Genomic DNA, 12,295 nt, shown 5'->3' with positions numbered 1-12,295 from the left:
CGATAAAAAGATGGAAATGTGGTAACACAGTGATCTTGGGGAATCCTAGTTTTCTTTTCCAATTTCTTTGTTGTTGCAGTGAGCAAGTACTCATTTCAAGATAGGAATGAAATATTCGGCTCTTTTAGACAGACAAGCACAGGTGCTCAGTTTGGGAGAAGAATTAAAATCCTCTGCACTCTCCATGCTGCCTTGCTAGTTCTCGGGGTCCTGTCCTCATCTTCTACTCTTGCCTTCTGCAGGGACCCCACAGCGTGTTTTCCCCGATCTTTTTGTATCACTCTGAATCCAGTATTGGGCCCAGGGAGCACCCCCTCCCCTGCCCCCTTCAGCTGTCCTCCTGCCTGAGTCTTCTGGAAGCTTCGGGACAGAAAGAACCCAAGGATTTGTCATGAAGCTCAGTGTGGCAGGTCAAAAGCTAAATCCCTGTCTCTCTGCAAGCCACTCCCCAATCCCACCCCCATAAATTGGCATTGTCACAGTCCTGGTGCTTCATTTCTTTCTATATTTGACGATGAATTTGAGGGAAATAGTCAGAAAGTCAAGAAGAACACAGCAGAGATCAATTGGGGTGAGTCCAGAACAAAACTTGGGGCTCCGACTTCCTGCTTTTTTTTTTTTTTTTGAGATGGAGTCTCACTGTGTCGCCCAGGCTGGAGTGCAGTGGCAAGACCTCAGCTCACTGCAACCTGTGGCTCCCTGGTTCAAGTGATTCTCCTGCCTCAGCCTCCTGAGTAGCTGGGATTAGAGGCGTGCGCCACCACACCTAGCTAATTTTTGTATTTTTAGTAGAGACAGGGTTTCGCCATGTTGGCCAAGTTGGTCTTGAACTCCTGATCTCAAATGATCTGCCCACCTCGGACTCCCAACATGTTCATATTACAGTAGTAAGCCACGGCTTCTGGCCCCAATTCCTGCTCTCTAGCTCCGGGAAAACCTATGGCTGCATGCAGAGTCTTAGACAACTTCCTTTTCCTCTCTGGGCCTCAGTTTCCCATTCTGTAAGATGAGAGGTTTCCATAGGCCAACACTTTCTAATTGGTGGTTTTCAATCCTCTGGTGATTTGCATAAAAGGCATCTATTTCAATTGTGGTTATAAATAACAAACCCCAATAAATAGACGAATTATTTAAATAGTTTCTCATTATCACTGAATAGTTGAGAGTCTACTGTATTTGAGTGAAAATGCAGCACGAGAAACTGAAATCAGATGCACTCATGATTATGACCCTGAGGTCAATGTGTCATTCCCTTCATTCCCTCCTTGCCCCCATGAAAGTTTGACTACTGTATAGTTTGAACCTGTGCTTCTTAGTTGTTTATTGCTTAAGTTTTAGCCACAATGGCAAATTGCAGCGGGAAATTCAGTCTTACTTTGTCATTTAGAAACAAAATACGAAACCTATCTAAAGAAAGCACTAGCTTTTTTTTTTTTTTTGAGACAAAATGGAAGAAATCCTAATATTAGGTTAGAAAAGCAATTTTTTGGTGTTTTTATTTTATTTTGAGACAGAGTCTTGCTCTGTCGCCCAGGCTGGGTGCAGTGGTGCGATCTCGGCTCACTGCAAGCTCCGCCTCCCAGGTTCACGCCATTCTCCTGCCTCAGCCTCCCGAGTAGCTGGTACTAAAAGCGCCCGCTACCACGCCCGGCTAATTTTTTATATTTTTAGTAGAGACGGGGTTTCACTGTGTTAGCCAGGATGGTCTCGATCTCGTGACCTCATGATCTGCCAGCCTCGGCCTCCCAAAGTGCTGGGATTACAGGCGTGAGCCACTGTGCCCGGCCTCTTTGGTGTGTATTTTGATGTGGTGACTGGTAGTTAAATTCAGTGTACATATGAATTCACTCTTGGGACAAAATATGCTGGATTTGAGCTTGTTTTCAGGCAAATCATGTTTCATCTTGCAGAGCTAATTCAAAGTATACTGACTGCACGCACTTCTTCCTTAGGGGAAGAAAACTCATCAAAATTTGTTTCTAGGCATATGTTATTAGAGCTAGGATTAAAATAAATCTTACATACTTTCTTTAATATGCTAACATTAACACGTTTCGCTTAAAAAAGTATCGATCATTTATCATGGAAAAATACACCAGCTTACACAAATTCCTAAAGCGTTTTTCGTGTGTGTGTGTGTGTGTGTGCGTGTGTGTGTGTGTGTGTGTAGAGATGGGGTTCGCCATATTGCCCAGGCTGGTCTCGAATTCCTGGGCTCAAGCGATCCACCCACCTCAGCCTCCCAAAGTGCTGAGATTACAGGCGTGAGCCACACACCCGGCCCTAAAGCTTTTTGTGAGATTATATATTTTACCTGCGAAATATATGGGTCAGAAAGATTTGAGAAAGTTGTTAGATAATTCCACCAACAAAATCTCCCGTCCTTTCCAGCTGTGATGGTGAATTCTAAAGTAGAATTCATCTTTGGAGCTTCTCCCTGTAGGCATGCACCTTGCGTTGCACCTGCCAGATGTTGCGCGGAGTCCTCCAGGCCTCTAAAGGCAGAGATGGGCTCGTTTCCTTGCCGAGCATGCGCCTTAGTTCTCTCCTCTGGGGCTGTGAACGTGGGGTCGAAGCGCGCGTGCGCGGCGGCGGCAGGCGGCGGCGGTGGGGCGGGGCCTGGGCTGTCAGCCGGCCTAGGAGGAGGAAGGAGCCTGCAGCGTGCAGCGTGAGGGGCGGGACCCGGCTGCCGGCGGTGGGTCTAGCTGGGGGAGGTCGGGCCATGCTGGTGGGCCAGGGCGCGGGGCCGCTGGGGCCCGCGGTGGTCACCGCCGCGGTGGTGCTGCTGCTGAGCGGCGTGGGGCCGGCGCACGGCTCGGAGGACATCGTGGTGGGCTGCGGTGGCTTCGTCAAGTCGGACGTGGAGATCAACTACTCGCTCATCGAGGTGAGCGCCCGCCCCGCCGCCCGGCGCCGAGTCGCCGGGCCGGTGGTTCAGCCTCTCTGGGCCGCGCTGGCCTCGTCTCTGACACCGGGCGGTGTGGAGTCCTTGGAGCCCTTACCTCTTCCGAGGCTATGCTGTCCGCCAGCTCCCTGCAGCCCCTCCCCAGTCGCGCTGGAGGGGAGGTTCTTATCATGGGGTCGTCTAAGGACTGAGGGGTGCCAGACCTCAGGTTCTTCAAAACCTGGACTCCAGTTCCCCGGAACACAGACCCCAGATCCTCAAAACCCAGACCCTAAATTCCCTGGAGCCCAGACTCCATTTCTTTAAAACTTAGACCTGAGATCTCCTCGAATCAGACCCCCTGAAACTCAGATTTCCCCAAACCCACTTTCCAGAACCTAGAGACCACATGTCTTATCCCCCAAACTCCACAGCCCAGAACCCCCCGAAGTTCTAATCCACTGCTCCTCCAAACCCCGCGGCATGATTTTAAAGAGCATCAATTCCCATCCCATAGATTCTGACCTAGTAGATCAGTATTGGCAACCCTGGGGCCGGAAAGCTATTTTTTATTTCTCCGGCTCCCCTCCAGTTCTGAAAATGGAGAGTTGCCAGCTGCCCTGATTGCCTTAATGAGTAGTTAATGGAATTACCCTAGAGATTTGTGCTGAAGGTTTTTTTTTTTTTTTTTTTTTTTTTTTTTTTTTTAATTAAGTTGTAAAGTCCTGTTAAATGTTTATCAGCCCGGTGGGATTATGACCCAGAAAGGTTCCCGTAAAGAGGAAAGGGATGGATGGAGGTAGGGGCAGAATGTCATTTGTCCCGGTAGATGGGAGGGGACCAGAGCAAGGCCTGGGCCTCATTTTTGGGAGGGGATTTATGGTGGGGTAGGACAAGGAAGAGGAAAAGAGCGGGTGCCTCGGAGGTAATTTAGGAGAAAACGAAGGAAGAGGCTGGGAAATGCCAAAGAGAGGGATTGGGGAATAAGACCCCAAAGATCGTCTGAAAGCACCTTTGAGCTGTTCCAGGGCTGGCAGTGAAGGGTGAAGCTCTGTGTTCTGCAAAGCGGGCTGCTGAGGATTGGGGGAGGGGTAGGGAGTCAGTTCCACACCCCACCAGCTCTGCGACCTGCCCTTGCTCTAGGTTTCAGTTTTTGTACCTATAGGATGGTGTTGGGAGAGAAACAGTGGAACCCAGCAGATACATTTCTTTAACAAGCGAATCCGTGATCTTCTTCAAGGCCCCCTTGTTTGCTGCTTTTTCAGTCTGAAGAGGTCAGAGGTCAGGCATTGAATGAATCTACCCACTGGCAGCGGCAGGGCTCCTAGGATTTCCTGGGTACATGTTTCTGGGTGCCCATGCCACCTCCTAGGTCTGCACTGGGGACAGGACACGTTCAGGGTGGTATGGCTGTAGACGGCACAGGGCATTTCAGAAGCTGAAATGTAAGAGGCCGGTAAGGCCTCTTGCAACTTGTAGTTTCCAGGGGTTCTGGAAGGAAGGAAAAGACAGGCACCCCCCTCCACCCTCACCCTCATACTAATAGTGACCTTGAGAGCAGAGGACAGGTTTTGTGACCCATTTCGAAGTGTGTTCCTTAAGCCCAAGAGCTGCCTGTCCAGATGGTGTGGGACACTCATTCTTTCGTAAGTAATTCAGATTCTGAAATCAGACATTTCATACTGGCCATCTTGATGTAGATTACATTGCCATCCTGTGTCCTGATTGTACTTTATGAAAGATGTAGAAATAATCATGATATTTCACGGTTATTTCTTGATTGTGTTTTTTGTGTTCCTATGCAACTGCCGCCATTCTTCTCTAGCTTTCTCCCATCCTGGGTGTTTTTACATCGTGTTCATTGAGTCAACAACTATTTACTGAGCCCCGGCACATACTGAAGCCTTGCCCCCAGTGTGGATATAGCAGTACAGTGAACAGAACAGACAAAACTCCATACTCTCATGAGACTGACATTTTGTTCTCTAACAGGGACCTTACTGTTAAAAAAAAAAAAAAATTATACTGGTTGCTAATACTTTAACAATCAGCAGGTTTCACATTAAAAACTGGGTTCTTTATTTCTCTGGAAAACCAGCCGATCTTTAGGCTGCCACAGTTGGCTTGGGTTTTGTAGTGATCTGAATCCTTTTGGATGAGTGCCCCTTGATGTTGCCTCCCTAACCCGTCTAGGCTGGTGAATTTCCAGTCCCTGCCTTAAATGCATGCATCTGAATCTCTTTGTCACCTGTAGCAAATTCACTGAGTACCTAGAGTAAGCAAGACACTGTCTCAGGCACTGGGGAATGAAGTTGCGGTCACTGACCTCAGAGAACTTTACATACAGGCTTAACCTTATTTCACACGAGTCCTTTCCCAAATGTTCAGATGTTCGTTTTATGAGTTAGTCACTTTGTACATCTTCTTAGCTGGTAAGATTCGACTGTTTCATTGCAGCTCGTGTCATGGTTTGTTTCATGGTCATAGAGCATTAACATTTTGGAGGTGAGGCTTTTAGGTGCATCAGACCCAACTGTTTCCTTTTACAGACATGGAAACTGAGCCTCAGAGTGGTTGAGCTGTGCAGGTACCTTTAGGAAATTTTCCTTGAGCCCGGTATGTTCCCTACGTATTACACTGTGTTGCCTTTTTCTTCAGAGAGAGATATTAAATAGTAATACAAACTGCTTTTTCCATTTTACTTATTTTATTTTGTTTTATTTTGAGGCAGGGTCTCACACTGTTGCTCAGGCTGGAGTACAGTGGCACCATCATAGCTCACCAAAGCCTCTGACTCCTGGCCTCAAGCAGTCCTCCTGCCTCAGCCTCCTGAGTAGCTGAGGCTACAGGCACATGCCATCATGCCTAGCTAATTTTTTTCTGGTAGGGGTGAGGTCTGGCTATGTTGTCCAGGCTGGTCTCCTGGGCTCAAGTGATCCTCCTTCTTTGGCCTCCCAAAGTGCTGGGATTACAGGCATGAGCCACCATGCCTGGCCGCAAACTGATTTTTCTTTGAATCCATATTCTGTAGCAGGTGCTTAATATGCGTTGATGTGAATCTGTACAACCACATGAAAAGGAGTGGCTCTGTGTCTACACCTGAAGAAACCGAACACGAGCTTGCCCAAGGCCACGCAACACGTGGAAGACTCAGATGGCATTTGGGCATCTTACTGGGTTAACACTTCGTGTCTGGTAATGCTCAGAATGTAAGAGTTTTAGAGAGTCCTTGAAGAGAGGACAGATATTAAATGTCTTTTTAGTCTCTTTTTCTTCTGAGAATGAAAGTAATGAGAAAATTAAGTTTCTAGATGAACGTTGCTCCAAGTATTTGAAATTATTCAGAGTTAGTAAGGAAGATTTCTGGCCCTCATTCCAGACCTTTAGTTGAGAAATAGAGGTGGGCCCCAGGAATTTGCAATTTATTTTACTTTATTTTATTTTTTTATTATTATTTTTGAGACGGAGTCTTGCTCTGTCTCCCAGGCTGGAGTGCTGTGGCATGATCTTGGCTCACTGCAACCTCCGCCTCCTGAGTTCAAACAATTTTCCTGCCTCAGCCTCCCAAGTACCTGGGACTACCGGTGCCTGCCACCATGCCTGGGTAACTTTTTTTGTATTTTTAGTAGGGACAGGGTTTCACCTTGTTGGCCAGGCTGGTCTCAAATTCCTGACCTTAAGTGATGTGCCCACCTCAGCCTCCTGAAGTGCTGGGAGTACTGGCATGAGCCACCGTGCCCAGCCAGGAATTTGCATGTGAATAAGCACCTTACTAATGGCAAAGTTTGCAAATTTGTTTTAGACCCAGAAACTTACACGAGCAACCTAGAGACAGCCACTACAATAAACAGAAAAGCGTTGAAAAATAAGGCATTGTAATAGGCATTTCTAATCTGAAAAACATTGAGTCACATGATTTGGGAGAGAGTTTGTTGATTTCCCTCTGTCCCCAATAATGCCCCGTGTTAAAAGCTGGCATATAATAGGTCCTCAGTGAATGTATACTGACTGAGTGCATTCAGGTGTAACATGTGTAGTTAATTCCCAAAGGCAATGTTATGATTTCTGTTTTCCTTCCTTCCTTCCCTTCCTTCCCTTCCAGATAAAGCTGTACACCAAGCATGGGACTTTGAAATACCAGACAGACTGTGCCCCTAATAATGGTTACTTTATGATCCCTTTGTATGATAAGGTAAGAGGGGACTGCTTGTCACTTATGATGGGAAGTCACTAGTGTGCCTCACCAGGCTGCACTAACCATGCCCTTTCCTACACTAGCAAATGCTCATCTGTTTTGTAAATTATTAGTGGAATATGGTAATCCTAGCCACATTTGGAGGGAGACAACTTACAAACTGCCTTGACGAATACAGTGGCTCTCTCTGTGTTTAGGGCCATTTGGCAATGTCTAGAGACGTTTTTGTTGTGACATCTGTGGCTGTGCGCTACAGTTACCCAGTGAGTAGTGGCCAGGCGTGGAGCTAAATGTGCTGCAGTGCTGCCTACGACAGCCCAGATGGCAGTAGTGCCAGGGCTGAGAAACTCTGATTTCATGGAACCCGTTACTTGCAAGCAGCTTAGAGTATTGTTAAAACAATTGTACAAGTAATACATGAATTCATGAACTTTGTGAAAAAAAAAGTCAAGGTCTTTAGAAGTATGTGAAATAAATTTGTACCCTTTTCCCTCCAATTTTACCTCCCTCTGTAGTGATAACCTCTGATAATCTGATAAAGGTTTTTTTTGTTGTTTTTTTTTTTCTTCTTTTGAGATGGAGTCTCGCTCTGTCGCCCAGGCTGGAGTGCAGTGGCGTGATCTTGGCTCACTCCAACCTCCACCCCCTAGGTTCAAGCCATTTTCCTTTCTCGGCCTCCCGAATAGCTGGGATTACAGGCACCTGCCACTACACCCAGCTAATGTTTTGTATTTTTAGTAGTGACGGGGTTTTGCCATGTTGGCCAGGCTGGTCTCGAACTCCTCACCTCAAGTGAACCACGTGCCTCAGCCTCCCAAAGTGCTGGGATTACAGGTGTGAGCCGATGTTTCTGGCCCTCTTATAAAATTTTGATGTGCATCCTAACAGATTGCTTTCTATTTATAGTTATTCAGATATCCACGGGTACACATGCATATGTATAGATGCAAATACACACAAGCACACATGCACATAGATATGTATCCACAAACACCTCTATACAATCCCATCCTCCCACATATAAACCTTTTATTTGGAAATACAGATTCATAGGAAGTTGCAAAAATAGTCAATATACATAGTTTTGATTTTGATATATTTTTTAATACAAATGAAATCAAACAATAGGATTTATTCTGCAGTTTCATTTTTTCCCCTGTGTTAATGCTTTCAATACCAGAGGGACATTTGGTTTTTTCCTCTTGCATGCTTTCAACATTAGCATAGATAGATCTACTGACTTTTTTTTTTTTTTTTTTTTGAGACAGAGTCTCACTCTGTCAGCCAGGCTGGAGTGCAGTGGCACGATCTCGGCTCACTGCAACCTCTGCCTCCTGGGTTCCAGTGATTCTTCTGCCTCAGCCTCCCAAGTAGCTGGGATTACAGGCACCCACCACCATGCCCAGCTAATTTTTTTTGTATTTTTAGTAGAGATGGTGTTTCACCATGTTGGCCAGGCTGGTTTTGAACTCCTGACCTCAGGTGATCCGCCCACCTCAGCCTCCCAGAGTGCTGGGATTACAGGCATGAGCCACCATGCTCGGCCTACTGACTTCTTTTTAATCGCTGCCTAGTGTGTCAGAGTCAAACCCAAACTGTAATTTATTTAACTACTTGGACATATAGACATTCCCCAATTTTAAAATAATAGTAATTTTAACATAACACACCAGGAAATATTCTTGAACTTAACTCCTCATCCAGAATGCATAGGATTGATTTCTATGCATGGACTAGCTGGCTCTGTCCTGAAATCTATTTAATTAATTTTTAAATAGTATCAGTATCAGTCTCAAGAAACCAGGAGGCTGGACGTGGTAGCTCATGCCTGTAAACCTAGCACTTTGGGAGGTTGAGGCAGGTGGATTGCCTGAGCTCAGGAGTGTGAGACCAGCCTGGGCAACATGGTGCAACCCCGTCTCTACTAAAATACAAAAAAATTAGCCGGGTGTCACGTGGATGCCTGTAGTCCCAGCTGCTTGGGAGGCTGAGGCAGGAGAATCGCTTGAACCTAGGAGACGGAGGTTGCAGTGAGCCAAGATCGCACCACTTCACTCCAGCCTGGGCAACAGAGCGAGGCTCCATCTCAAAAAAAACAAAAACAAAAACAAAGAAACCAGGGTTGATAAGTAAAATCTAGTTTTATTTATTGAATTAATGAGTTAATGTATTGTTTAGAGACAGGATCTCCCTCCGCTGCCTATGCTGGAGTGCAGTGGCACAATTATGGTTCACTGCAGCACTGACCTCCTGGGCTCAAGTGATCCTCCTGCCTCTTCCTCCTAAGTAGCTAAGACTGTAGGCGCCTGCCACCACACCCAGCTAATTTTTTAAGAACATTTTTTGTACAGATGGGGTCTTGCTATGTTGCTTAGGCTGGTCTTGAACTCCTGGCCTCAAGTGACGCTCCTGCCTTGGCCTCCCACAGTGTTGGGATTATAGGTGTGAGGTACTGTGCCTGGCCAAATCTAGTTTTAAGAGATGACTTTAGTTCCTGAAGATACATGCTAACTTGTGCAACTGTAGGCATGTGAGGGCTTAATGGGAGACTCAATTAATAGAATTATAGTATGTTTAGTATTAAAAGACAGTGAGTGGCTGAACCTAGTGTCTTTAGAACTCATGAATGGGCTTCAGCACTGTCTTCTGATTGTTTAGATGGAAACTTCTGGTGTTCAGCTGCAGCTTGTAGCTTCTGAAGAGAATCAGTGCTCACTACCATGTAGAAGAACAAGGCTTACTCTTAGAATTTCATTTATGGTGTAAAAAAATTTCAGATTAAATGATAACACTAAACTAAATTAAACCAGAGTCACAATTCTCATTTCTTGAAATTACATTTTCTTTTTTTCCTTTTAGGGGGATTTCATTCTGAAGATTGAGCCTCCCCTAGGGTGGAGTTTTGGTAAGTTAACTGAATCACTAGACATTCTTTGTAAAAGATTAGATGATATGCCGAATATTAATTTAGGCTAGCAGAGTGCATAAACTATTAAAATATTAAGGATCATTTCCAGTACGGGAGAGGGTTTGTATTCCTCCCCTCCTTGCCCCCATCACTCTGGTTTAGTTCGGATTTACCTTAATCTACCTTAAGACTTTCTGTCACCTTTGAAAAATAGACATCTTTTCTTCTACCTTTCTGGAAACTCCTCCCTTGCAGTTTCACTCATTACGTGGCCGTGGAACAGTATAGAAATCAAGAGTGGGGACTTGGTTCCCGTCCCAGGATGGCTTCTTTTTTAGCCCCCTCAGTTTTTTAATTTTTTATGGAATTAATTGAAACATTTAAAGGTTGTGAGATTTGTCATAAAAATCCAGATTTATGTCCCATGAGATGGGAAGACTGTCAGCCTTAAACCTTACCAGTTAAATAACTTTGGGCAAGTTACTTCCCCCGTGTCAGCCTGGCTCCTCACTATCGAGCAAGGGTAGTTATAGTCCCTGCCCCACTGGGTACTTGGAGGATTAATAAACCAATACTGAGTGTTCAGAGTGGCTGGCACGTAATTAGCAAGTACTCAGTATTCGGAAATAGCCCTTCTGCACACATCCCAACAAAAGCTCCAAACTTTCCTCATATAACTGCCTTCAAGCATAGCTGGGGAGTTGGGGATGGGGTTGAGATCAGAAGAGAGGGTCTGTTTTGATGTAGTTTACATTTTTGAAGAGGAGAGACTCTTGATGTTTCAGTAGAGCAGGTGTGGGTGACCCCAGTCCATGGCTTGGGGAGAGGAGTAGGGATCACCGTTGTTGATAACAGGCTTGCTCGTGCATTAGACAAGGAAGAATTTAGCACCTGCCATCGCCAAGGCTAAAATGAGGCTCAGGCAGCTGACAGCTAATTTGGCTCTGTGAGAGCAGCTCTTTTATCAGTTTGTAGTCAGGGATAGGGCGGGGGGTGCCTGGCTGGTACGTTCCAGAAAGCTGGAGAGGAATGTAGCCCTGCTCGTGGCCAAAGCAGAAGTCCAGATTGGTGGCCTGGAGGAGTGTTGTGTTTGCCACCCCCACCCTACCCCCAACTGGTGCTGTTGACAAGCTTTTTAATTGAATTATACTTTCAGAAAAGTGCCTTGGATGAATTTTCACTAAGTGAACACACCCATGTATCCACCATCCAGATGATAAGATAGCACTTCACCAGCACCCCAGAAGTCCCCATCCTGGGTGCTCATTAGCCATCCCGCCCCACCCTCCAGATGACCACCACCCTGACCTTCTACAAATGAGAGATCCATTTGGTCGTTTTGAACTTTATACAAATGCTATCATGCAGGGAACTTTTTAATATCTGGTTTCTTTCACTCAACATTATGAACTTTATCTGTATCATTTGTAGCTTTAGTTCATTCTCTTTGCTGTTCAGAATTCTGATGCATAAATATAAAATTATTTATATTTTATAAAATATTTATATTTTATTTTATTTTTTTTCTTTTTTTTGAGACTGAGTCTCGCTCTGCTGCCCAGGCTGGAGTGTGATCTCAGTTCACTGCAACTTCTGCCCGGGTTCAAGCAATTCTTGTGCCTCAGCCTCCTCAGTAGATGAGATTACAGGTGCGTACCACCACACCCAGCTAATTTTTGTATTTTTAGTAGAGATGGGGTTTCATCATGTTGACCCAGGCTGGTCTCGAACTCCTGACCTCAAGTGATCTGCCCGCTTTGGCCTCCCAAAGTGTTGGGATTATAGGCAAGAGCCACCACGCCTGGCTTATATTTATATTTTATATTCATATTTTGTATCAGTGGTCTCTTCTACTGTCGATGGCCATTTGAGTTGCTTACCGATTTTGGCCACTAAGAGTGGTGCTCCTGTGAACATTCTTGTATGTATATTTTGATACATGTGTGTCTGCATTTTTGCTGAGTATATCACAGGAGTAAAGTTGCTGAGCCATAGAGCTGATACATGCTCAGCTTTAGGTGTTTGCAAACATCCAAAGTGGATGCACCAGTTTGTGTTCTCCCAGCAGTGTACAAGGGTTTCCATTGCTCCACATCCTAACCTACACTTGGTATCGTCAGTTTTTTTTAATTTTAGCCCTTCTGGTGGGGGTGTGGTATTATCTCACTGTGGCCTTGATTTACATTCCACTGATGGCCAATGAGGTTGCACACTTTTTCGTATGTTTATGTTTGTTTGCCATGGGCTAGCTATTTTTGTAAGATTCCTGTTCAAGTCTTTTGCCCATTTTTTATTGGAGTCTTTGTGT

General features: G+C 45.4%; 1 protein-coding gene across 4 annotated transcripts in view; it reads left to right on the top strand.

Moving 5' to 3' along the window:
- The first annotated feature begins 2,515 nt into the window (after positions 1–2,515).
- LOC115933349 (BOS complex subunit NOMO3-like) overlaps positions 2,516–12,295 on the top strand; it is a 39,198-nt gene continuing 29,418 nt past the window's right edge. For all 4 annotated transcript variants that reach the window (XR_010131346.1, XM_063699606.1, XM_031007113.3 and 1 more), the window contains exons 1-3: positions 2,516–2,887; positions 6,987–7,076; positions 9,939–9,984. Coding sequence is in view for 3 of the 4 variants with exons in the window: in XM_063699606.1 (XP_063555676.1) it covers positions 2,531–2,887; positions 6,987–7,076; positions 9,939–9,984 (493 nt within the window). In the remaining variant the exon portion in view is untranslated. The remainder of the gene's footprint in view (positions 2,888–6,986; positions 7,077–9,938; positions 9,985–12,295) is intronic.

The sequence above is a fragment of the Gorilla gorilla genome, chromosome 18, assembly GCF_029281585.2.
Source record: "Gorilla gorilla gorilla isolate KB3781 chromosome 18, NHGRI_mGorGor1-v2.1_pri, whole genome shotgun sequence".
In the NCBI taxonomy this organism is placed as follows: Eukaryota; Metazoa; Chordata; class Mammalia; order Primates; family Hominidae; genus Gorilla; species Gorilla gorilla.
Note: the sequence above shows the minus strand (reverse complement) of the source record. Positions and strands in the feature narration are given on the sequence as shown.